This window comes from Protomyctophum bolini (assembly GCF_963924005.1).
Source record: "Protomyctophum bolini genome assembly, chromosome: 8".
In the NCBI taxonomy this organism is placed as follows: Eukaryota; Metazoa; Chordata; class Actinopteri; order Myctophiformes; family Myctophidae; genus Protomyctophum; species Protomyctophum bolini.
The window spans coordinates 26,795,283-26,822,642 of record NC_137869.1 but is presented as its reverse complement, the minus strand read 5'-3'; the positions used below and the strand labels follow the sequence as shown (position 1 = coordinate 26,822,642).

General features: G+C 40.8%; 2 protein-coding genes across 2 annotated transcripts in view; both read right to left on the bottom strand.

Moving 5' to 3' along the window:
• The window catches only part of dnah7 (dynein, axonemal, heavy chain 7), a gene marked incomplete at both ends in the record, with an annotated part of 55,199 nt that extends 46,051 nt beyond the window's left edge, over positions 1-9,148 (bottom strand). The window contains 16 exons of the mRNA XM_080770509.1: positions 424-570; positions 732-956; positions 1,512-1,590; positions 1,937-2,064; positions 3,486-3,761; positions 4,702-4,881; positions 5,054-5,237; positions 5,534-5,653; positions 5,783-5,908; positions 6,191-6,263; positions 6,927-7,107; positions 7,496-7,586; positions 7,932-8,094; positions 8,612-8,675; positions 8,961-9,026; positions 9,137-9,148. Of these exons, the coding sequence (XP_080626635.1) occupies positions 424-570; positions 732-956; positions 1,512-1,590; positions 1,937-2,064; positions 3,486-3,761; positions 4,702-4,881; positions 5,054-5,237; positions 5,534-5,653; positions 5,783-5,908; positions 6,191-6,263; positions 6,927-7,107; positions 7,496-7,586; positions 7,932-8,094; positions 8,612-8,675; positions 8,961-9,026; positions 9,137-9,148 (2,115 nt within the window). The remainder of the gene's footprint in view (positions 1-423; positions 571-731; positions 957-1,511; positions 1,591-1,936; positions 2,065-3,485; positions 3,762-4,701; positions 4,882-5,053; positions 5,238-5,533; positions 5,654-5,782; positions 5,909-6,190; positions 6,264-6,926; positions 7,108-7,495; positions 7,587-7,931; positions 8,095-8,611; positions 8,676-8,960; positions 9,027-9,136) is intronic.
• A 1,288-nt stretch (positions 9,149-10,436) lies between these two features.
• esyt3 (extended synaptotagmin-like protein 3) lies at positions 10,437-27,321 on the bottom strand. The gene is made up of 23 exons (XM_080770755.1): positions 26,679-27,321; positions 25,309-25,350; positions 24,191-24,325; positions 23,842-23,918; positions 23,516-23,585; positions 22,717-22,806; positions 22,552-22,607; positions 22,151-22,271; positions 21,836-22,012; positions 20,767-20,849; positions 20,407-20,455; positions 20,194-20,283; positions 19,799-19,861; positions 19,636-19,695; positions 17,614-17,685; positions 17,139-17,225; positions 16,702-16,851; positions 15,403-15,788; positions 15,044-15,142; positions 14,747-14,878; positions 13,729-13,834; positions 13,214-13,263; positions 10,437-11,985 (listed from the first exon to the last, which is right to left on the bottom strand). The coding sequence occupies exons 1-23, from the start codon at positions 27,093-27,095 to the stop codon at positions 11,946-11,948; spliced, it is 2,652 nt and encodes an 883-aa protein (XP_080626881.1). The 5' UTR covers positions 27,096-27,321; the 3' UTR covers positions 10,437-11,945.
• Between the last annotated feature and the right edge of the window lie 39 nt (positions 27,322-27,360).

Here is a 27,360-nt window from a genome sequence, read left to right as displayed (position 1 = left end):
AACGAACGAACGAACGAATGAATGAATAGAAGACCACAAATAGTTCTGTCCTTATGTCTAGTGCGTGGTATTACACTCTAATAACCAGGTAATGTAGTTCATTCTGTAGCCAATATTATTTCTCTCCAAATTATTTCGAGACACACTCAGAATAATGATATTATCCCAAGGACACAATAGTAATGCAATATGAAATTAAAAAGATAAAGCATCCGCATGTTTTAGCTGAGTTTTCAAAACATTTTCAATTTATTTTATGTATTATTATTTTTTTGACTGAGATAGAAGTTTAACTTCTATCTCAGTAAGAATAAATATAAATATATATATATATATATATATATATATATATATATATATATATATATATATATATATATACTAACTAACTTCTGAAGTTAGTTTAGTCAAATCCAGCAATACCTTCTCCATGGCCATCTCCAGCTTGGTCTTGAGGGCTTGGGCCTTCTTCAAATACTTGTCGAGATCCTTCAGGTCGCCGAAGGAGGAAAACACCTCCACCTGTTTGGCATAGCTCTCCAGCTCCTCCACAAAGCACTTGCAGCGCAGCTGAAATCAGCACACATGTGCACATTCACAGAAAAATAGCTTTCTTTAAGTTTGAAAAATGAACTGTGTAGATTAAACAGCAAAATCCATAGTGTAATCTAACTCAGGGAGTGTAAAGGTTTACCCTTGTGGGCAAAGCTATCTGTACCCATGTAACTGACCTTGAGGGCATTTTGATACTGCTCAGTCCTGTCCTTCACGATCTGCCGGTGGTCTTCAAAGATGGAGGGCATTCGCTCGTGCCACTGCCAGGTCTGTCTATTGAGCCTCATGTCAGCTGGTGAGAGGCTGACATAGCCCACCAGGAAATATAGGCGTGCCTTGGAATCATACAGCCTCTTCTCCAGGAGAGGCATCTCTGTGGTATGCACCTTAGTGATGTAGGCCTGAGGGGTGGGAGAAGGTGGGTTTCCTCTACAGTACAACCAAAGAAAATCACCAACTCACGGAACCACGGAATGTGAGATTTGAAATCTAATTTAAATACACTGCTAATAATTCAGAAATAATTCCGAGATCAGACAGACATGGAACTAAAACCAAAATTACTCAACATTAGGCAACAATTATAGCACTTTTTCCATTGCACTGCATTCCACGTTTTGGTATCACCTTTGTCGAGGTTCCAAGCATCTGCATTGCCTATTCCTCACCTAAATGTTATTAAAATCTGTTTTTGTTATTTTTATTTTGTTTATGTTTCATAAAAAAAGTATTTCATATCATAATGTTTGTAATAATTTATCTGTTCAATAAAAACATATTTGACAAAAAAAAAAAGAATCCGTTTTTGTTTAAATATACAGGTCAAATAGAGATCATTTCCAGCTGGCATTACCGTTAGTATTAGCTGTGACTTCAGCATTGTCTCCACTAGCCATACGCCCAATCGCACCAGCCAGGCCAGCTAGTGTGACAATGGCAGGAGTCATGTTATTTACCTTTAGCTCCATCAGCTCCTGTGTGCTGGCTGGTGTTCTCAGAGCCTCCTCAGAAATCCTCTGGAATTCATCACAGAGCCTGGGAGTGAGGGATATCATTACAGTTAGGTGTCATGTGCAAAGACTGTCATAGTCATAGTTACTCATCAGAAGACATTTGAGTTCTATCCTGAGTTTGATATTGTTGAAACTAAAGTGTTAAAAGGAACCCATCTCCGCAGGGCTGAGTTGTATGTGTGAAGTATTGGATTATACAGTATAGTAGGGGTGTAACGATACATTTTAACAGCGATACGATACGTATCACGATACATTCATTAAATTAATTATTTTGCATTATGACAATAACTTCATTTTGTACAACCCCTTTATATCCACATCCTCACCTTAGACGGTGAGGATGTGGAAACTGGATATCGACTCACTTGGTATTGATTTCCTGGTGATCTTGCAGTATTCGTGTGACTAGTCTCTGCTGGAGGCCCTCGGCACGCTTGACAAGTGAGCGGATCAACTCATGGGAGTGGACTTCAAACATCCCGAGACGCACCACCTGTGGTATTCACGACACGCCACATGATCCATTTCTAGTTATGCGTAGCAGCAGACATTCAAAATAGACACAATCATCTTAAGCTAACTCAAAAGAAAATTAAGAGTGAACATCAGACCACAGATTAGACGTAAAATGGTGCATTTATATAAATGGTGCATTTATATAGCGCCTTTATCCAAGGCGCTTTACATAGATTGTGCATTACATTCACCCAGTCATACACCGATGGCAGCGGAAACCATGCAAGGCACCAACTAGCACATCGGGAGCAATTAGGGGTTCAGTGTCTTGCTCAAGGACACTTCGACAGTGACTCTGGGGGAGCCCGGGTTCGAACTGGCAACCTTGCGGTTCCCATCCAGGCACTCTACCCCTGAGCCACCGCCGACGTGGGAACAGTGTGAATGGAACGTTTCTGTATTAAACCATAAACCTTTATTTTGCTAGTGACACCTCACACATCACAGTGATAATTGATTGTACAAGTTTATACATGCACATTGTACATAACGCCATTTAGCTAAATATATTAAAAAGGTATTAACTACAGGAACCTTATCGTCCCTATTCTGTGGGCGAACATTCTGCGAAGAGATTGACAAGCTCACAACGCAGCCTTGTACATCAGCTATTTTTTTTACTTTTTTACACCAAATAATAAATGATCAAACACAAGTAAAACATACGAATCAATGAAAACAAAAAACAGAAGAAACAAAAAAACATACACAGAAAAGAAAAGAAAAAAAAAAACAGAAAAACAGCTTGACATGGGAGGCGGCCTTTTTTCCGACAGCATTCTAGCCGACGGGGCAACGATCCGATCCGCAGCGGGAGGGCATTCGCTGCGATGCGAAAAAGCGATGGTCCGACATGCGCTGCTCCCGTGCTTGCGGTTAGGGTTAGGTTAGGATTGAGGTTTCGGATCAATATGCTGTCGGAAAAAAGACCTGCACCCGCTTGACATAACTACTATAATTACATCAGCTATTTTTGTCAAAGATATTTGGTGTAGAGGGGGAAAAGGAGTTGACCTAGGGCCCTAGCTTGTGCATGGTCTTATTCCATATACAATAACTAATCTTGTTAGGCCTTTTTTATTACCGGTATCTCTAAAACATTTGAAAGTAGTGATGCACGATGTAGATCGTCTCTTTTCACTATTATATATATTTATTTACATTAGACATAATGGATAAGGGGGCCCTAGTGTGGGTGTGAGTATTATAAGACACTGTATTCCTCTATACAGTATGTTGAAGATAAGCTGTCTATATGTTGCACCATCTATGCATTTTATTCCCCCTGTTTATTGTTCTTCTCTTAGTATTGCTCTTCCATCTTTTGTTTAGCACTTTGGTTCAACTCTGTTGTTTTGGACTGGACTGTATGGGATTGTAGTCGACAGTGACACGTACCTTGGTGGAGGTGTATCGAATCTGGTCTGCCAGCTCCTGGTAGTGAGTCACCTCCACCATGATCTCCTGGAAGGAATGCTGCTCGCCCAGGAACTGTTCCACGTCTTCCTCCGCCTGCTTGGACACCAGTGCGGCGTACTTGTCGTACACGCGCACATACTCCATGGGACCAGCGCTCTGGGCCCGGATCACCCCGCGTACCGTCTCCTGCTGGGCCCAGAGGATCTCTGCTAGGATGGTGGGCTTCAGCGTACCACCGTCTGACTGGGTGCCCGACTGGAGGGACGAAAGCAAGGGTTCACCGACGACAGTAGCTGATGGATTCCATGATTGTTTGGAACAGAGATATTGTGGCTGGTATGTGTCAAACTCAGTCATACTGTGTGATTTGTGGGAATTTCACTTAATCCTTAATTTAGACGTATTTAGCAATCACACAACACATGAATGAATGAATGAATGATAATTATAAGAAGAGGAGAAAACTATTTTGAAACGTTAATATTGACAGGCATGCATCTATTTACAGATCAGCAGTTCGCCCAGCACACTGTGCCTCTGTCCGTGGTGCTGAAAGGGTGGTAAAATCCTGCATTCCCATGTCCTGTCCCCCTCTCCCTTTCTTACTGTTTGAGCAGTGCCTAACGCTCTAATGAACAGCTATAGTGTCTGACCCTATACTGTATGTATGTATGCCCATTTGAGTACGGACAGCTGCAATAACGCTGGGTAACCTGGCTGGCACTGTTGAGCAGCCTAAAGGGCTACAGTACAGCTGTTGAGCTTCACACGTTCGGATGACATCACCGGAAAAACATCTGTCGCACTGTCTTGCTAAGGCTTCTGGGAAATTGAGACCCAATGCATTCCAATGGCGGCGCGCGCTCTTTGTTATTGATCAGCAGTTTGAATAATCTTTCAACACGACGACAAAGGATCACACCATCTGAAGGCGGATTTTCATGAAACGGAACGATGATGTCGGCGGGGTGGTTCTTCAAAGGTTAGTGAAAGATTAGGCAGTCAGATCATGGGATCACGATTATTTAATCCCGCAGTCACACTGTATGCCACCAAAATTGCAAGCGTTACAGGTTGAAATCATTGCAGGAACAGGCGGCAATGGTCAGAAATACAGCGGGTGTGGCGGGTAAGAGATTAAGGAAAGAGTCCTGCACAGGGCTCTAATACACACACAGTCCTCTCCTCTTCTTACCCATTCAGAGTAGAGCGTGGTTTCCACTCGAGGCACGGTGCTGATGGACTTCAGCATTAAGTCGTAGACGCTCAGGAGTGCAACCTGAAAGTCCTTGAATTTGGGCTCAAACTTAATCTCCTTGTCCTCCAGGATCAGACGCAGCACAAAGCCTGGATGCTCAAAGGCTCTCACCGACAGCTGGGGTGGAGGGATACAAACCAAAGCTAAGTATGGTGCAACTTTCCACAGGGAGCGATCAGTGCCAAACACACTTTTTCATACAGTACTTGGATTTATTGCTAGTAGAATTTGGACTATTGCGACATTCTAAATGTGATGGTTAGTTTGACATGTCTGAGCTCTCTCCTACCGGGTCTTTGGAGATGAGGTACGTGAAGTCCCTCACAGAGTCCAGGGCCAGGCACTGCAGCTGGTAGGTCATCAGAGTGGCCACACAGTTGAAGAAGGACTGCAGCTTGACCATGTTGCTGTTGCTTGGTACCAGCTTGCGTTTATTTCCCTGGTAGTAAATAGTTTTCACCTCAGGGAACCATCTGGTTGGCAGAGAAGAGGGCATTGAGTTATTGAGGGAATTCCCATGGACACAGCAGTCAACATACTGTAGGACAACAACATATTATACTGCATATCGAAACATATGTGACATAAACGTCATAGTAAAGTCCATCGTTGAGGAAATAACAATTTCACAGTAGTCTTTGAGCGCCTCTTTAACACCCCTCCCCCCAACAAGTATTCACAATTTAAGCTGCTGTCTGCATTAACAATGAGACCAGGTGGGTACATATTGTAAACCCTCTGGGTCAGAAGAAGATTCTTCTGGACCTACTTCTTGAGCAGGGTGTGTTTAGCACTCTCAATGTGCCTGGAGATGAGGTGCTGGAACACAGACAGCTCCATGGACTCCTTCCTACTGTGGAATTCCTCCACATCTATTAGACGCAGATCCCTGCAGTGTGAGGGTGAGAACGTTCTGTTTTATCTAACCGTGATTCCAGATGGGTAGGTGGAGCTCGCTGTGTAGAACAATACATTGACTTCCAATTGTGACAGTGTCAGTGAAATTTGGTGTACTTACTTGAACGATACATGCCACAAGTCCAGAACTTGCAGCATAGTGGGGTTGATGGCATGAAGCTTGTCTCTCATCCTCTTTTGACCGTGGACAAAGGTCTTGTTCCAAGGTTTTGGCGTCACCTCCATTCTGTGGTTGATAGAAAAGTCCCAAAAAGGTCACCCTGTGAATATGTACATTTTCTTTCTTGGCAGAATGCCAAGTTATCGGTCTATCATTATGTAGCCATAGCATCTCTCAAGGTTGATCAACTACTGTTTTTTCTGGGTTGAAACCATTAAAATTAGTGTTGAAAATGCAGTACAACTGGAGCCGTTTGGTTGTATCTGCTCAATCTTAAGAGTTAAATTAACACTGTGGTATGTATGTTGTTGAGAGAAGATTATTCTCTCCTGCAATCCTCAGACTTACTCAGCTCTGTGGGGTAGCAGATCTTTCACCCTGCCCACGTCACATTCCCTCTTGTCTTGTAGTACAAAATCCACTGCAAACACAATCAAAAACATGTAATTACTACTTTCTTGCTAATTCTTAAATACTGAAAGAGAAGGAGGAGGCTGGATAACATGAACATGGTCCATGTTTCCTTTGTAAAATCACCTGCTAAATTATAGCATACTGTAGCAGTGGGTATAAACTATAAACGTATAATGCAATTCCACCATCCATTGGCCGATGGAGATCATTCAGAATCAGAATCAGTGCAAAATAGCCTCCGTAACAAGTGTCATCATTCTCATCACTCCATAAATGTTTAATAACATTTTTGTATTATATAATAATGGGAAATAAAAACTACAGGCTCACGACACATTGCATCACAATGTGTTTTGTGAGCTTTTTGTCTATGTTAATATTGGAAAACTGTGGGGAAAAATACATTTAATTTATTTAATTTTTAAATGTCACATAACAACGCAATAACAATGTATGTTAATTTGAAAATGCTTAAAATATTTTTCCTATGGTTTGGTAGACTCTGTATTAGGAAATGTACAAAGTTCTGATACAGTACAAAATAAAAAATAATTAATATTGCAATAATAATGTGTGGTTATCTGGCACAGCTAAACTTGACACATAGTTTGGGAACCACTTTTATAGGTCACAAACCCACATGTGTGTGTTGTAGGCCTTCTGTACCTACCGATAGCTTTCTTGACACTGAACAAGTAGTCCTCTCTTATCTCCTCAGACAGCTGTCCGGTAGTTGTGGTGAATCTCTTCAGGTAGCAGGGGACCAGTACCAGGATATTCTCCATCCACAGATCTTCCATTGGGGCCACATGCTCTGTATCGATGCCATGCCGAATGTAGTATTGATATCTCTAACAGTATACAATGGTAGTTATTATCACAGATTAAAAAATAAATTTGATATCACAGCAAGTGGACGTATAGCCAGTGGAATTTTTTGTGTAATAAGGCAGTGTCATGCTAACTGTACATGGTGAAGTACAGTAAGGCTGCAGAAAGCACCTATTATAATAGCCAGAATACAGTAATACTGAGGAATATTTGTGGGAATGTGGAATTTGGAGCTTGTGTGTGCGAGGAGACTCTGGCGAAGAGCTCCTCCAAACTGCATAGCGGCTTGTGTCTATTAGTAGTAGGGATTATAAAGGGCTGATTGATTCAAGAAAAAGGGCTCCTTTCCAAAAAATACTTACTATATTACTATGATTGAATTCATATCATATCGTAAACTCAACTCACCAGAATATCCTTCTCTGTGGCTGTAGGAGGGCCATAAGCAGGCGGGCTACTGTCCTCAACTACACTATTGCCAGTATTTGATTCCTGCTGACTAAAGAGAACAGAAAAGTCACCCAAATAAGTAAATAAATAAGAATAATAAGTAATGCAAAAATGTATGATTTTATGTGGCTGAGGTTATTCTGGATCCATAGCATTCAATGTTTTGGTCACAGTTCTAGAGCATGTTCACAATTCATTCATTCATTCATTCATCTGTGGTGTGAAAAGGCTAAATTAGTATTATGATTATGATGATTGTTTCACACTTTCAAAATTCACACTTTCTCTGCAGTGCTAATCGTTTTCTATATGTGTTGCATGTACTGTATGAATGGATTCAGAGTTGAAGCCCAGACCCAGAAGTAAATATACTTTTTCATGAAGTGAGACTCACACAATGAAGCTGACCAGGGCACTGCGGAAGTGCTCGCGTCCATTCTTGTAGGCGCTGCCACAGTGCTTGGAAGACTCTGGTGCCTGTCCTGTCCCCCTGCATTGGGACTCATCCAGCATTCTACTCAGGCTTTTAACTCGCTTTGCTCCACCCAGCACATCTTCTGTATGGCACAGGGGCAACCAGCACAAAATAACATTACATTCAGCACTTGATCCGTAGTAATGCCCAAACAATAGCTACAATCCGCTACTAATTTCACTGAAAATCAACAGTGAAAATAATGGGCAATCAACACAGGATTAGCCAGAGGGAATGAGCTCAAGTGGAAAGGAATGTGGTAGTGGCTGGAGGAGGGAGACAAGGCAGGTAAAAACTGTGAAGAAAAATATAAATATTACAATGTAACAGGAACAGAAGTGACAGATTGTTGTCATGTGACAAAGACTGGTTGACAATGCCAATAAAGTTGCAGTTGCCTCTCCATTGGAAGAGGACATAATGGAAATTAGCTTTAATGTTTCCAAATACTTCAGTATGTGGGTATCTGACAATAATCTTTTTCCTTATTTTCTTTTGAAAGATATATAATGTTTTCAAATGTTTGAATAATTAGTTTGATGCTGGACTGCATGGATAATTGTACTTACTAGGTCTTTCCACAGCTGCTCCAAATCTACCTGCCGGGTCCAACTTGACAGGAGACTGCAGTAGAAATGCAGTTGAGGTTTCCTGGAACTTGGGCTTAAGATACATGCAGATACAGTACAAACTGACTTGAGGAGGTGCAACTTGAATTAAGGCCTTGCCTTGGTCTATGTAGTTATTGTAGTACTAGTACCAGTTGATTAAAGTGATACTTTCTGGTTAAAACATGTTTGTTATTTAGTTAAAGCTCTATATTCTGATACAAATCACTATAGTGTTATTATTCAGAATGTAATATACATGTAGGCCACTAGGCCAGGCTACATGTTACTGCATGCATTATTACACAATAAAAACAATTACATTTATTTGTATTTCTACCTGTGGAATCTGTGGAAAGAAGAGCGCTGAATTGTCAGGAACCTTGGGTAATTTATAGGGTGGATTCTGCGGGGGGAGAAATACATAGGTGTTGCTTTTAAGAGAATAGAGAAACAAAGCTTTGTGCTATCAATCTTGGTCACAGTTGAATTAGGCTATATGCTGTCAAAACTTACCCTTTTCTCCATAGCTGTATATGTTGGTCAAGTTAACGTTAGCAACATGCTTTCATTTCCTCTTCTTTAGTGTAATTACCTTACCGTACGGAATCCATACATGAAGTAGGCTAATGTTTACGTGAGTTCCACTGTTTTCTTTCCTTAAAAATAAAAAATAAGCTGGTAAGGTTGTCTGTTAAACGTTTTTGTTTCAGGAAACCGGCGTGCCGTTGCTAAGGCTGTTTCCAGGGAAGCGACAGCTACCTCCACACACCACCACCTCCTCCAGTCCAGTCAGATTCCTTTGGATAGAATAGACATCGTTGGGCCATTGACAGCGACACGACAGCGGCACTGCTTTCTTTAAACTTACAATTTCTATAAATTCAAACTGCTCCATTTAAGCAGTTTGGGGGAGGTATGGCTACTGTGAATAAAAACAAAGCGCAGTTGTCCCTTTTTAAGACGAAACATGCATCAGTCATGTCCCACGATTTAAAATGACTTGCGGTCCAAGTCCTAGGGGTGGCGCCAAAAGCACAATATTCCTACCCCCACACACACAAAACAGCTGAACCCCAAGGTTTTCACATTGGCCTCTTATAGCGGCGCGCCACCAGGAGGCCGCTTTGTGCAAAACAATTTTTTGGACAGTACACCTACAGATTTTGTCCACGAAACAGGTCTTTCAGACTTTTCAGACTCCATCCAATGTAGCACTTTTTCTAGTTATTGTTGTTTAGTTGGGATACGGTTTGGTAAACTACAGTTTTTCGTAGCTTCGTACACTTTTAAATCTACAATTTTGAAGTTGTATCTTATCTGTAAGCATGCCATCATCATACTATATTACTTCATTATTGTATTTTTGCACTCATTGTAATGAACTGAACATGGCGTTTTAAAATGTGTTCTGGATTTAGTCTGTTGTCCGTTGGTACGCAATGGTTTACTGCGTTTTATATACAGTTATTATGTACAGTTACAGTAGGCCTATGATTTGTTTTTGTATACTGCAGTGTAGCCTATACATGTAACGACTGTGAGTGACATGCATGTGTTTGGGATCTACTACTCTAAAACAAGACAAAAACCGTACATCAAGGGGTTTGTCCTAATAAAGAAACTTGAACCAATGTGAATCCCAGACTCCTTCAAAACAGCTCTCAAAGAGCACTTACGGACGGCTGCAATTCAAATCTGGTTTTATCCTCCTAGTTTTTGTATTGACCTGTACTTTCGTTGAAATGTAGGCTACCCATTCTATATACTGTGAATACCATTTTCAATCAATCAATCAATACATTATAAGGTGATGTTGGACAAGTTTATTTTGCCAACGTAAAGGTTTATTAAGAACATATTTTTTTACAGAACAGATTATTACATTATAGCAATTTTTTCCAAAGAGTCCAAATTACACATTTAACAAAATGTCTTTTTAGCAATCGCCAGAAGAAAAAAATATACAATAATTGCCTATTTAGCAAAGATACAGTATGTAACAATCTGTGATTGTAGTTAACAGTTGAGATGATCACACAAAATGTATTGTGCAAACACCAGTAAATGACTAACGCTTAAAGGAGAATTCCATACTAAAAGGCTTTCTTACCTTTCTTTGTAGTTGTTACGTCCCCACCAAAGAGGTCCAGGTGTTATTTTGTGCAAAAACTCCTTATTGGCTATTTCCCCTACCATTAGCCCTAAATGAATTGCATCGAATTGAATAGGGCTATGGGGTGTTGTGCTAATTCGCTTATTTCCATCGCTCAAAATTATATTTATTTTGTATATATCCTCTCTTCATAATGTAAATAATATCCCAAGCGGCACACTTTACTACTTATTTCGATGGAAATAAGCAAATTAGCACAACACCCCATAGCCCCATTCAATTCCCATTCAAATCAATGCAATTCATTGAGGGCTTATGGTAGGGGAAATAGCCAATAAGGAGTTTTTGCACAAAAAAACACCTGGACCTCTTTGGTGGGGACGTAACGACTACAAAGAAAGGTAAGAAAACCTTCTAGCATGGAATTCTCCTTTAAGATCAGAAGGTTCCAATTCTTATTCCAACTGGTCTGATGATGACTCTGATGATGGCTTCCCAAAAAAGCACACACCGAGCAAGGCACTTTAAATCCAACTGTTTGAGTAGAAACACTCGACTGCCTAAAAGTGATGATGTCATTGCTGTAATGTATTGCCTTGATAAATATGTATTTAAAATAAGTATGACTAATTATGTACAAACGTGTAAGTAAAACCCAAGTTCAGAAAGATATATGTACTGTACTCCCCCTCCCCCCATCCGTCCGTCCGTGGACAAAATTAATCTTTAAAAAAGATAAATATGACCGTGTCATACTGTAACAGACATTTTTAAATTGACTTTTTTCAAATATAACATTCCTTTTTCTATGATTCTTAGCAATATGGGGTATTATCAACTTCCTTCTGAAGGCATTGGCAGTGCACTGTGGTACATCATAGAATCCTCAATTTTTACAGTGCATAAGTGAGGACAGTGAATATAAAAGCATAAAAATACCTCATTACACAGAATACACAAGCATTCTGTTTTTGAGGAGTTGCACAAAACACCTTAATCAGAATAACCAAAATAAACTCTTGTGACAATTAAGACAATGTGCACTTTGTCTAATGACCATTTCCACCCGTGTATTTGTTCAGTGATATGTCAATTATTTAGTATCGCTTTTGCACAAACTAACCCCATTGGCTTACATTTTGCTGCATTGAGACTGGGAAGCAAGTCCTTTATACTGCTGAGAGCAGATATGCTGCCGTGCTCCTTCCTCTAGTTTGACTTCTTCAGGTCGGGTAGTGTGAGCTCATACCTTTAGAAGAGAAAGAGGTGATATTCAGCGGAGGCAGACTGTCGCGCGTGGTCGCGCACGTTTTCGGTTGTGCACAGCAGCTGCGCACAGTTTTTAGACAGCTGGTGGATGGAAAAGAAGCTCCACCTCCGCGCCCGACTGATGCGGAGGAGAGAGCGTCCGTGAAGCTGTCCGTCGCGTCAGTGGGGCGCGGAGGTGGAGCTTCTTTTCCATCCACCAGCTGTCTAAAAACCGCACGAAGAAGAAGGGCTTCAGGTTCTTCTGACGCGTCCACACGCGACAGTGTGCTTGCGGCCATTGACAGCCCTAACCACTTTAGACTGTCATTATAGATGCGTCTATCCTTACCCCTTATCCCTACACTTATTTGCCATTTTTTACTATTTTGAAAAACACATTAAAATTGTTCAAATAGCCGATCTACAAGCTCACAACGTGTCGATGTAGATCGGCTAGTTGAACTATTTTAAAATGTTTTTCAAGATAGTAAAATATGGCAAAGAAGTTTAGGGATAAAAGCGCCCAAGATAGGGCCATACATTTTATTTAACAGGGCATAAGTAGTTAAACAACATACAGTAACACAAGTTTCCTTTTATATTTTTGATTCATTGTTGTACTGACAAATGGATTAGGATCTAATTTTAGGATCCTGGAAACCTCCATGGAGTTCCAGATGGGTTTACCATATACTGTAGGGAAGATGAATGCCAGTACAATTACAATTACAGTATTTGAAAAGTCAATGTAGTATGTTAAGTTTCAGCCAATAACAACTTCTTACTACTATCCTAATTACGTACGATGATGCTGAAAACTTTGATGATCTGGTACTACATACATGCACACACTTTTACACTCTTTATCCAGATAGCAGGCAAATCCAGATGTTTCTCAAATACAATCTTTAGGACTGACTGACTGACTGACTGACTGACTGACTGTCTATGTCCACACTGTCATTTGCAAGTGATCAGATTGGATTTGTGTTTTCACTCAGACATTGTTGACTTATCTGCAGTAGTTGCTATGGAAACATGGTAGCAACACAGAGGTGTGAGTAAGCCTACCTACAAAGCAGCTAAGAATGGAGATCTGTCATCTCACCCATCAAGTCATGCCATATTACTCTCTAGTTGTGGTGCAGAACTCATTCACAGACTTACTAAATCTTTTTAGTTTGCTAAATCTTTAAAGAATCTGGGGAAATACAAAAAAGTCTCCTTACCACTGTGTGAAGCCTTTCTCCAGATCCAGCTGGGAAAGATCTATCAGTACCTGTGGATAGAAAGAAATCTGCTACTGTGACTGAAAAATGCATGAAGCAAATAAAGAATAAAACTAGAAAGGTGCAAATCTGTAAAATTGCAAGTGTGGTTGCTGATGATGTATAATGATGTATTGACCCACAAGTCGGGCAATTACTATAGTCTGGCACCAGACTAAATAAAAGAAGAAAAATAATGCTCCCCAGGGGGAATATGTATTGTAGATAGATATTTTACATTATTTTCCAACATGTCAATAAATACTAAACATTTCTAGGCATGCACGCACGTAATGTAAACTATCTACAAATGTATATTCCCCCTGGGGAGCATTCTTTTTCTTTAGTCTGGTGTAATTGCCCGACTTGTGGGTCAATACTCAATACCTCATTATACACCATCATTATACACCACGCACACGCAAACACACACACACACACACACACACACACACACACACACACACACACTCTACCTGGCCAATCTCCTTCCTCTCTCGTGTGTGGAACATCCTGTTGTTTTTCACTGACGCGTCCACCTTTCTGGTGGCAGCTTCTTGAAGGGACACATCAAATTCAAACCTGTGGGGAAACGGGTTTGGGAAAATAAATGGGGGAATGAAATGCAAAACCCCCAGCTCCTCAGTATCCAGCAATAATCCTTGTATAGTTTCTGTTTCATGTTCTTGTAATAGTGCCTGCTCAACAATTTGACGAAGCTCTTCATCCGTATATTCTGGTTCAAACAGATACGGTGCAGCACCATATTCAAAGCCTTCTGAAATATCAACGTCTTCAAAGTATTCCGCCATTGATCTTTGAAGGAATAGGCCAAAACAAAGGCTGTTATAATGCAAAATACGTCCGTATAGTGAAATAAAAGTCACTAAATACAGCAAAAAAAGAGGGGAAGGACACGATGCGGAATAAAAGCTTATAAAAGCGAGTAAAACGACTTTGTTGCTAAAATGTGTAAAAACAAGAGTCCATGAAGTTTGGGTAGCGCATCTCCAGCCGATAGGTGTGAACGGTTTTGCCAACGTGCTAACGGGGGACCATTTAAAACAAAGGCGGCTTGCATGCTGTGGTTTTCTACTAACAGAAAAGGGCTGCCAAGTGCAAATTAGGCTATCTTTTGTTGTTTTTCCGCCCCCTCTCTTTGAAATTAGACTGTGCAAGCTCTAAACTGACTGGGCCACGGCCCACGTGGCCCAATGGACCCTACGCCGGTGACAGGCGCTCCAGCTAAACTCATAGAAAAAAGCAACAAGCCGTGCGAGACGAGAGTTCCAGACGAGACTTCAAGAGTACGAACCAGCTTTCCCAAAATAACGGCAACACATGTGGGACAAAAACAGTGTGAACTAACAGCACACATTCAAAGTTGCTTAAAAAAAGAAATGCACATTAATTTCTCATATCTTCAGTAGACTTGAGTTTGTCTCAGGTAAAATTACCCATGAACAAATAGTGAGCAGCATGTATTTGACTTACTTTTCATTGAAGACTGGATTGACCGTCCTCCTCTTGACCTGGGTCTTCAAGCGGTGTCTCCAGGTCTGGTCAGGGAGCAGGTAGAGACGAACGTAAGAATCTGTGCCATTCTCACTCCAGGGAAACAGATTCCTGTAGGAACAAGACTAGGTCTAATTATATGGACTGGATCATTTTAAATATGCACGATGAGTGCATGAGAAAGCATCCAGTCAACACTAGTGTGAACTTATATAAAATATACACAACACAATATATATATACACAACAGATGTGAGTGTGTTGTTTCTGGATTACCTGCAGGAGTTGACCAAGACGATGAGCTTTTTCCTCAGGACAGCGTAGCGTACGGTCAACTGGATCTCCCCAAAGGACCCTTGATGGTTCATAATGGCCCTTCAATTTTCAAAACAATATTTTTTTCTCACTTGAGTGTCCAAACTCCAAAGTTACCAAACAATGTCATAGACAAACGATATAAGATTTGGTTATGAAACACGCACACACGCACGCACACACAAGATCAAGAACCTTCTCTTCTCTGTGTCCACTTATCTGTTACCTCGCTCTATCCTCTCAAAAAAAGGGAGAATGGGAATCCTCTCAGATCGTACAAAGCAGGTCTTGAAAGGCCAGCAAAAGAGCAACAGACTTACTCTGGATAGGGATGTCCTTCCGAAAGGTCCAAGCGGGATGAGGCGATGGAGTTCTCCGACAGCAGGCTGTGGGAGTCGTACCGCCGCATGCGCGCCGGCGTGGCCGGAGCTGTTCGATGCCCGTTGGAGGCCGCAAAGGAATCATGGCGACGGGAAACGTAGTTGCTCTGAAGGCCGTCGGTGGTATCATAATCACCCATCAGAGATGGAGATAGAGAGGCTTTGGCAGGAATAGCAGAGGTGGAAGGAGGAGGAGATGAGGGAGAAGACAGGGGAGGAGTAGTGGGGGAGGTGTTGGCACCTGGGTTGGCCTCCACCTCATGTGACTTCGGCGGTGGAGGAGGATCAAGGATGATTTTGGGTGGCGGCTTCTCAAGGGTTAGAATCTAGGTTGGGATTGAGGACATGGCTACTGTCAATGACAGAAACATTTTGTAGTGCTAATGCTATATGACAAATCACCCTAACCACTTAAACCCTACACCATGTCCATATTATCTAAATATTGTCTACTTCGCCATAAACAGTGAACAAGTACAATGCCCCTGCGGGTATCAGTTAAAAAAATCACACACATGTGAACTGAGTGGTGCAATTCCCCCCCCCCCCCCCTCTCTTTCTCTCTCTCTCTCTCTCTCTCTTTAGAGACACAGCACTACCCCTCTCTCTGTTTCTGGCGCCCCCTACTGCTATTAATAAGTCACATACTCATGCTCATTGACCTACACAAACAAACAAACAAACAGGTACATGGACATTGCTGGTTGTAGGAGTGGTTGCACCACTCAAAAATAACTGTAAGTAAGAGTTAAAGATTTCACATTCACAAAACCTTTCAGAACACCTTTGGCAGCATTTCAGAGACCGAAGACTGCTCTGGCTGTGAATGAATCACTAACAGTATCACAAATATAGGGGTAATGTGAATATGAGTGTCCCTTTAAAACCCATTTTGGGCAGGAACCCCTTTTGGTGTTGGCATTATGTTATGCTTTAGCTATTGAAAAATAGCAGACCCACAAGCTCATAGCGCGCCACCGAGCGCTACGAGCTTGTAGGTCTGCTAAAAAAAAATTTTATCGAGGAACAACTGACATAGAAACACAGCTTTTTCAGAAAACCGTCAGGATGTAGAAGACAAAATGGGTTAAGAACAGGTGGCCCAGCAGAACCTCCCAAACATTACAAACTGAGGTCCATGTGTTGTGTTGTGACCATGATGTACTTAGTTTGTTTGTGTATGTAATGTAATTGCATCGGTCTATACATGAAGTATAGTAATGTAGTGAGTGTGTTCACCCTGAGAGAAGCCTTCATCTTGATCTGACTGCTTGCCCCAGAACGTTCCAGCATGAAGCGCTGATCCAGCACCATGTCTGAAGCATTGAGGAGACGGTCGAGGGATAAGTTGAGAGTTCCCAGCACTGTCTTCTTCTCATGTGCCATGACCTGGGGACAGAGCACACAGCAAATTATGCACAAAATGTTACTCTTTTCCTGCATGAGAGAATGATTTATTATCAAGAGAATGAATGGAAGTATGTTCTCTTTTCTATCCCTCCTTAGTCCAATTGTGGTTTCATATATTGCAGATGACTACATTGCAAGCAGAAACCTTAGACGCATTTGGGGGAAAGTATAGTCACACACTGTGTGACCCTGTGTGTCAGTGTCACAAAATCTGACGATAATCTGGAAGAGACATGTCATGAGGCATGCCGGGTTCAGTAGCACACCTTAACACAGAGATGTTGGTTCTTCATGCTGTGCACAAAGAAAGTGAAGCCCTCTTCCCACACTGGGTCTTTAGATGCATATGCAACCTGTAGGAGCAGAGGTTTATTAACAAGCTATACAGTATATACTATATTCATATTGGAGTACAACTACAAAACAATTGTCTAAGAGAAGATCAGTGAAAATAAGGTACAAAATGCATTAAAGTAAATAAATGTAATTGTCACTTAATTCGTCAATGCTTCCAAACTACAGCAGGGACATCTATTGACAAAAAGGCTAGTGATGAAATACGTCAAACTAAGAACTAGGGAAATTAAATATCTTCATTTATTAATTCAGCTTGTTATTTAGATAGTATTGTATTTTATTTAGACATATTGCTGTGTTTGATGATCTTGCACTTTGTACTGTATGTCACTCTGGATAAGCACATTGGCTAAATATAAATTGTATTTATGTAGAGATGAGTACCTTGCTTTTTTGGACTTGTTCGTCAATGGAGAATTCCACATACGAGTTTGGATTAGCATGCCTCTTTGTGAGCTGAAAATAGAATTCAAACGAGATTAGATTGATACATTTCTAAGGCCAATTCTCTACACAGTAACAAAACTGTAGTCAGAATTTGACACAGAAAACCTTGATGAATATAATAAGAGTGAGTGCTATGTCCTGGTACCTGGCACCATGAACATTAGTGTACTATTCAAATATGTAAAGTAGTTCAACAAAATTTACATTTGACTTCCCATCTTACAAATTATTAGTATATACATTCATAAACATCCATTTGCTGCTATGGTGTATCCTCCTTGCTTCCAGGTACTTGGCACAAGGAACCACCAACGCCCAACATGCTGGAATGTTGGGAGTTTGCCTACATGAATGCAATTCCCCTGCAGGAATGCAATTCCCTTTCATTTTGCATGGAGGGAGGCAGCATTCCACTCCTAACACATACCAAAACCAAAACCGCCAGCTGACACATGTAAAACACATGTCAGGGTTGGCAGAGAGATAAAGAGAGGGATGTTACACAACCCATCCGCAGAAAGCACGCTGGCTGGCTTTTACTTACTTACTACTAAAGAAAAACATATCCTGTGTAAAAACAGGTACAGTAGGTGGTGTAATAATTAATACTTCTGATTACAGTCTATACATGAAACCATCACATCCACATTCCCCACACCCTGAACACACAGGGATCTTGCCATGAAGTGGGGCGTGACTATGTCGCTCCTATGCCACCAAAATGTGGAACACCCAACCAACCAAGTAGTCTTCTGTGCTGGAAATACATTGGACTAATTTGGACTAAAACTGAGATCTGTGACCACTTCGTGTATAATGTACTGTATGTGCATGTATGTCATGTACTGTATGTGCATAGAGTATATTATAAGTGTGTAAATATTTCAATTCACATTTTGTCTAGTACTCTAATACATCTCAAGTGACATGATAATTATGTCTGCTGTTATCTCTGTATCTTTAATCCAGCATAAGCATTATGAAGAGGAAACACCTCATGATCACAGCATCGGGAGATGAATGCTACTGCGTGTTGGTTGCATTTCCTTTGCAAACATTCTTAGCCAGCAGAGGGCATGAAGAGGGAAAGTGGGACAGACAGTTCATGTGAGGACATACCGGTACTGTTGATGTGGGTTGTTTCAGAACATACCCGGGTCAAACAGACGATTAAACCGTTTTATTTTGTATTAATTAAGAAGAAGTGAAGGTAAGCTGTCAGTTACAGGAATAAGGTTCTCCAACTCCAACTCAATATATTACTTTGAATGTTGTCACCATTCCCGATATATATAATCAGCAGACTGCCCAAAAGACCCTTTCATGTCATTTGAGCTTCTGAAGCTTAAATGTTCTGCATATTTCTGTGGGCTGTGAAACTCTAACCCTGAATGAATACCAGGTAAAGAAAGCAAAAAACACCCACAAATTGATGACAGGCATTCACCAGACAAACAGGAAATACCAGCTGCATACAAGTATACCTGAATTGAAGTGGCATAATGGCGACACCACAGTGCCATCTGGTCTAGCAGGGGATTTGGGAGTTATTTAATGCGCTCTTGCCAATTGTGTGTGATATTTGGGAGGAAAAGTCAGTTCGCTTCAAAGAGTGATTTGGACTTGGAGCAGGCATTACGTTAAATGTTTCCCTTGGGAATCTGATATTTTTTGTCATCAACAGACACTCAATACGTTTTTAAAAATATGTACAAAATACTGAATTATCTGCATACGCAATCGAACCAAAATTCTAGTAGCTAACAATACAATACCACATGTGCTGTGTGACAAATAAACTGTTCCAAGGCACTCAACTGTCATCTGCTGAATGGAAGTAGTAGTTAGTCTCACGGGGTCAGACGTGGCTAGGCCGTGTCACTTGTTATGTGTGTTTGTGCATGAGGGAGAGTGTGCAACCTTCCCAATTTATAACAAACTGGTATACCAAAGTCTTACCCTGGATTCCTTTGAATGTTTCCCATGCTTTTCGTTGTGGCAGAACTCACTGTCATCTTTCTAGACACAAATAAAAGCATATTATTAGCAGTAATCACACAACAGTCAATGGACAATAACACGTCTTTATTTACAGCAATAACGTCATGTAAGACACACTTACTGGAATGTTTGACGCAGTGTCCAAATACACTGCCAGCATTGCACAGGCAAAACCATCGTTAGTCTAGAAGAGTGTTTAGGAAACAGGAAACATAATCTTACTGAGGTCAGGAATAAGCTTTAGCTTTAGGCATAACTTTGCATAGTTGCAAAAAACGTACAAGAAGGCAGATCTGTCAATCACAGCGACTACTGGCCAAACACAGCACGCCCTTAACAGGTCTTGCTCAAACTAGCAGTACTAACCTCTATGGTACTAACACTAATCGCAGTCCAGTCCGATCCCCAACACTGCTCAGAGCCGAGAACGGGGACTCATAACCAGATTAAGAAGACAGGCCATAATGGTGTGAATGTGAAGTTTGATCAGAGAATCATAAGGGAAAATGACATTACCTCGTTCAACAGGCTTTGGTCTGTCTGCAGAGAGAGCCACTGGAGTTTCAGATGGACCTCGCCACTCTGGACCCCTTCTAGAGAGAACCACTGCAGAAGGAATATCCATTTATGATATGCAAAAAGAGAGCCAATAGTGTTCTGGTTATTATTTTAAAAAAGTTCAGATATTCTTTTCTTTTTTTGTATGTATTAAGAATACTGTAGCTTCACCTGGTCAATTTCTTTGTCTCGCTTCACTTCTCCAACGTCCAGGTGATACCTGTTGAGTAAGCCCATTCATAATGACAGGTGAACTGTTACTACCAAATAGGAGGGGTTTTCTACATAATGACAATGGAATTTAGATATAAGTTGTCACTTGTCAGTGACAGAAAGGTGTGTTAAATTGATTTCTGATGCTCAGTTTATTTCAAACGGCAAGCTGTTTTCAAATAGTTCAATATATTTGTGAGATTACACTACACATTTCAACACAATGCATGCAGCATCTTAAGACTGCAACAAACACAATTATGCGTATACATAAATGGGTGTTGATGCACCCATGTACACATTAGGAGGTGTCCTTACCTCCCAAGGAAATCATCTTTGTCTGTGTCCTCGTCAAAGAGCTCCATCTCCAGCACCTGGCCTGGGGCCTCGTGGACCACAAACTACACACATAATAGAAGTTGTTGGTGGATAGGATGGTTTACATAGTGTAACAAGAGTCCCGAATCATCACTCAGTGTATTTTATGTTATCATTCATTCTTACATACCTCAGCATTTGAAAATGTGGGATATGGGGTTTTAATAATTTGACAGGTTGCATATTGTAAATGCATGCATGGGGTGTCTCTAAAACAATGATGATGATACTAATGATGTTTAGAATTAGAATTACAGCACACACCATACAGTGGCAATGGCTCAGGAGGTAGAGTGGCCGTTTGTTCCCTGGCTTTTTATCAAAGTGTCCTTGAGCAAGACACTGACTGAACCCTTCATTTCTCCAGATGAGGGTGTGTGAATGTGAACAAATACGCTTACGTTTTTGGATAAAGGCAATATACGGTAGATATGCAGTGTATTGGGAAATTTGTCAAATTACTAATATCATTATTTATTTAATTTACTAAAGCCTTTCATGGTGCCATTTGTTATGCTGTATTATGGCAACTCTACTTAGGGTGTGAGTAAACACCTAGCCCTGAAGGCCTGTCTTTGAATCAGCTGCGAAGCCTTTGATCAATAATGACTCAATAATTTACTCTACCCCATCTTACTCCAGCAATTGGAGGGTATTATTGAGTCATGTGACCCTTTGGTGTCTTTGTCATGGCAACCCTGGCACTGGCTTGGGAGAGAAACGTATACTGTAACTGTAAGGAAGACACTGGGAAAAGATATGGAAAACGTATTTTTGGAGAGCTTGGAGGGACAGCACGGGCACGGTAAGAGAAGAACAGAGAGTTAGCCCAGGGTGCAGGCCGTCCTGGGCTTTGTGGAAAGACCATTTTAAATGCCTGTTGTTTTTTATGCTTTTGTATTCAACAAATGAAACATAATCTGCGTCAGCTTCACCCCGACAGGATGTAAATATATGGCCATTATATCTTAAAGAATACCAGAGTAGGTTTTCTCCTTTGACAATATACCTCGTACACTTCATTCCAGTGTGGGTGTAGGTTCTCTTTGACCGTCTTGCTTTTGAACTGTTTGTTGCTGCATGTGACGACTGCATAAGGATCAGACTTTCCCTTTACCAAGCCCATCATGTATGTATCCTTGGCCATCAGGTCCCTGGCCTCCAGTAGATGGACTCTCAACACTCCCTGAGAAACAGAGGCACCAAGTACAGTACATTAATCAAAATGAACATGCACCCCATGAAACAAAACTATAACAATTAAAAATAAAACCTGTTAAAAAACCAAGTTTCATTTAGGCAGAAGTTGGGTTGTGTTACTTACGCGAGGCAATGGGAACCTCATCTGGTCCACTTTGACCTGGTCTATAAGGGGGATACACATGCGGTTGGGCAGCACCATCATAGATGCAATGACGTCCATGATGGTGCTTTCAGAGAGTTGACTGGCAGGGGACAGATTAGGTCAAAAAGGTCATTAATAGCAGAACGTAGAGACCAACATACAATCTGTTTTTACGGCATAGCACTTTTTAAGGAATTTATTTATTATAATTTATTGTTTTCAAGCTGATAAAATTATTTAAAAGATTATTTTGAAATATAAATTATATATATTTTTAAAAATACAGTAGGAAAACAATATGGGGTTTTTACTCGAATCGTGACCCATAAGAATTTGTCCGTGACCCACAGTGGACCCACTAAATAATAATGGTTTCAAACCTGAAAGGGGGAGTGTCTAGGAGGTTGGTCATGCCTGTCCAGTTGATCTGCAGGGTCTGGAAAATCATTCAGTCACCTTTTAATTAAGCTAAAAAATGAATACAGTAACAGTAGCATTCTTAACAATAATGAATGATTATAGGAATACAATGCATGCAAACTCACTGGACGACGAATGAAAAAGAATGTGACTCCTCCCACCAGAGGGGCTTCACCAATGAGAGGCTCCAGAATGACCCTCAGCATCCCTTGAAACTGGAAGCATTTAGAAGTTTCATTTTGTGACTCAATGCCTCTTAAATCCAAACCACACCAATGGGTGTTGCAAGCAACCATTGAATTGAACCAATTGAATTACTTGCACCGATGTACAACAGGACATATCACACCGCTGGGACGAATGCTAAAACCGGTTTGTTGGGTCTCAACCCATATCATCATCATTATCTCCAATTTCAGGTAAGTACTGCACAAATTGAATACAGTATAGTTACCATCTTTAATGAGACATGCTCAGATATTCATACATATTCCACTTGTGGTCCAATTCCATGAAGAGAAGAGCTGTATTTTATAGGTCAACTATGGTATAGTCATCCAATGATCCAAGTGATATTTGTAACACCAAAGACTTCATAATACAGTACACTCAAAACATACAACATATTGCTTACATTCCAGATTGATAGTGCCCTTTATGATTTTAAATCTGTTGTATCCCTGTTGGCATCTCTTTTTATGAGACTTTACTTTTGTAAGATGTTTTCCTCTTCTTCTTTTTTGTTCTTTCTTTCACTGTGAATATAATATTTTGATAATGTATAATGTCTTGGACTATCCTACATAAAGGCATCAGCTAATGAAGAACTGTATAAATAAACAAATACATTACAAGGGAAAAGTAACTTCTAGGAATAAACTAAAGCAACTCAGCCGCTAACAGACAGAAAAATAAGATGTCCACCTGAAGACCTTTGACCCCAGCTGTGATTGGTGGCTTCACTTCTGTGTCAATGTCTACATCACCATCATAACTGCAAAGAAAATACAGTAATCTTTATTAAGCATCATATGTCTGTACAAACAAACAAGTATTTGTGACAGTATGTCTAGTAGTCGTATTCAGATAAATATCTCATTCCGACCTAGAGGCTGGAACGCCTGGAAGTATTGATGGATTTGACACGGAAGACATCAAGAGATACAATTGACATTGATGACAACAATGACATTAAAACATATTGTGTCCACCAGCTGATATTACCTTTAATGCTGTCACGTGTTACTTACCATATATGTATGTCCAGAATCACCTCACGTTTATCCACTTCATCAGTGAACACTTTCATCCCAGTTATTCTGAGAGGCTGAAATGAGGAAGACATCTTATAAAGACTTGGGATACAAAACATCATTACTACTGTAGAGTAATCATGTGATTCACAAGGTGCGAGTTTGTTAGTAGCAATAGTAGGCAAGCATTGTCAGATTATTTTCCTGTTGGAACGGATGTTATAAAGCAAAATAATGGCCTGAAGGGCTCTAGCAGGCTCTGACTGCTAGGTACTATACATAAATAAACAAACAAACACATTTTGAACGTATATCACAAAAAACCTCATTTGAGATGCCAACTCACAATGTGTCCAAAATGAACCTTGGTGAAGGTGAACGTTTTAAGAGCAGGGCTAGACAGTCTGATGGCTGGCTGGATCTTTTCTTTAAGGAGCTTCTCCATAAACATTCCAAAGAAGGGCCAAGCCTGCTCCACCACCTGGCAACACAGTATCAAACACAATACAGCTTCAATACCTGTAGGCTTAAGAGTCTTAAGACTAAATATTTGCTCCTACTGTATATCTGCACATTCTGCAGTGAGAATCAGTGTGGCAATGTGGGGCATATAAGGACACTTTAGTCTTTAACTATTAACTTCAAGTATCTCGATTCTGTGGGGAACAATCACCAAAAATAGCAGAACTACAAGCTCACAACATCACGTTGCGATGCGCTGTGAGCTTGATGATGATTTTATCTGGTTTCAGTATTTATTGATGGTGTATTGTCTCTATTGTTACGGTTATTGTGGCAGCAAATTTATATTGGGGGTCGGGGGTCCCGAGACATTGCCAAAGCATTTCCGGAGGTCCCCGGCCAAAAACGTTGAGAACCCCTAGAGTCTAGTAGAGGGACAAAAGAACATACCAAATACAGAGCCGACCCTGGTCAAGTTTGGTGCTACCTGTGCTACCTTGGTTACTACCTGTGAGTGGGGAGTGTTGGCTGATGAATGAACATCAACATCCTAATACATCCTGATACTGGGGGGTCAAATTATGACAGGCAATTCCTGCTGTCAAAATCTGACCAGTCAAAAAACACTTTGTTTGAAATAGACACTCATGCTTTCCATTGTGTGATTTGGGCTCGGAGGAGGAGTAGGACTAAGGCTCTATACGTCCTCTCTGGGGGGGGGGTACTACCTGTGAGTGGGAAGTGTTGGCTGATGAATGAATATCAACATCCTAATACATCCTGATACTGGGGGGTCAAATTATGACAGGCAATTCCTGCTGTCAAAATATGACCTGAGCCTGGCTGGCTAATCCTTCAATTACAAAATTGAAATAGTCTAATCCGCATTTTCAACACTTGTACACGTGGGTTATGAATTATCACTAAAGGCAGGAAAAGATTCTGCAAACACCAACTGTAAGAGCATGGAATGAGGTGGGTCAGCGTAATGTTTTACTGTACCTTGTTGAGCCACTGGACTTTCTCAACATCAGGAAAATGGACCTGTGGCAAGCAGGAAGAGACAGATCATAATACATTACATTACTGTACCTATGCTATGTAAGAGAGGGATTCCTTTTTCCAGGTACTAACCGACAGTGAGGTTACAGTACATGACATGCATCATTGTGAATATGATAGTGATAATTATAATGGTGATGGGATTTGTTTTAAATCAATTACCATAAAGTGAGATCTATGATATGTTCCTTCAATAATAGTTTTGATCAGTAATTAACAGTTAGTTACAATCACATCCATTATACAAAAGTTACAGTGACTTATCGCTACTACAGCGAACAACAAATGGAAATGGAAAGATTGGCAGCATTACAAATGGTATCAAATGAAATAAATTAAATCAACAATTTCAGAAACTTGAAAAGGTAAAGAAAATTGGAATCTGTGTTGGAACCGTTACCACAGCGACCCGATTCCAGTATAGTTAAAGATGGATGGGAAAAAATGTAGTGTGCCAGTTATAACAGTAATTGCTATGGAGGGCTTACCTAGGCTTCTCTGGAGTTTTAAAACTGTGGACGGCAACACAATTTGTCCCATCATTTACCAATATGCAGCATCTGATGCAAGTAGCATATTCTTTATGCAATTAGTGTTTGCATAAAAATGTGTCTTGGATGTTAGAGGAAAAGGGAGAGTAATAGTCTGTAAACTACACTGTAGGCTATAGTTTTACTATTAAAATGAAATAATAGAGCTCTCCTTAAAAATAATAATTTAATAATTTTACATTGCTTCCTTTCATGTTAGAAGCCATGAAGGGTTTGGTGCCATTTGTAAATAATAGTGCCATAGTGGTATTTCTTAATTGTAAATTGATGACATTTAAAAGTTGTGCAAAGAAGACTTAACTAGCTTCAAGAAAGAATATGCAGCCAAATTGATACACTTAACACAAGACAGCCCTACAATAGCAACAGGACATTTTACTAAAATTTGCATTTCTCTTTCTCTCAGAGATAATCGTATGGAGGGGAGGGAGAGCGATGCTCTCTCAATCTCAGTCAAATGTGTTTACTGTGAAATCTGTGAATCATGTACGTGTGCTTTGGATTGGACAAATCTAGTCTCGATCTTCTCATGAATCATTCACAAAATAGGCTAGGTAGGTGTGGTAACTGTGGTTAGTAAAAGTGTTTAAAAACCCGCAAAGTTAGCACGCATCTAGATTCAGCCCAAGTATGATGAGGTGACACAATCCAAACAATATGGGAAACTACGGTGAGAGAGAGATTATGTAGTGATTGTAGTCTGAATATCAGAAGAAGTGTACTCCATACATTTTAAAAGCTAAATCCCTCTATACATACCCATGATGCCATTTTCAACGTCTTCTTCAACTCCTTGTGGATAACGTGCGTCTCATTATCCACGAAGTCTATGGCGGTTCCGATCCGGACTTCTTTCCACTGGCGATTCTTCTTCCACCAGGTGACCATCATCATGCACAGCAGAACCCAGCTGACACTGAGCCCCAGATACCCTGTCAGATACACGGGATAAAACACGAGCACGGCGTTCCCAAGGTACAGCAGGCATTCCATGAGGATCTGATTGACCGCCGACGGGGTCAGCTTATTCCCTTGGATCATCGCAGAGCCGAACCCCCCGAGCCACCGTCCCTCAACCGGACCACTTGGATCCATGTGTCCGGTGGATGACAGCGGGTCCGAACTGTGTCCAGGTCCAGTGCGCTCCGCCGCCAAAGATGCGTCGCGCCGTCGCATTCCAGAGATGTTTACTCTCTAGTCTGCTCACAGTCGCTTCGATACAAATGTATCGGAGGATCCTTCCTCCTTGGCTTTAGGCACCGCCGGCGCTAGATTAATAGATTATCTCTTTTCTTGTTTACAAACTATTGCTCCGAGTTACAAAAGTTAAGAACACATAGGCCGGCTTCCCTCCTCCATCGTCAATGTTGGATTTCATACTTCCGTGTTGAAAAAATGCAGGAACAACAGCAGCCAGGTAAAGACACTCCCAAAATAAGTC

Excerpts from the sequence above, each read along its gene's own strand:
- esyt3 (XM_080770755.1), bottom strand. The coding sequence starts at position 27,095 with ATGCGACGGCGCGACGCATCTTTGGCGGCGGAGCGCACTGGACCTGGA. Across the intron at positions 25,351-26,678 it reads CGTTGAAAATGGCATCATGG|GTCCATTTTCCTGATGTTGA; the intron begins GTATGTATAGAG and ends TGCTTGCCACAG. Across the intron at positions 13,835-14,746 it reads AATCCAGTCTTCAATGAAAA|GTTTGAATTTGATGTGTCCC; the intron begins GTAAGTCAAATA and ends GTTTCCCCACAG.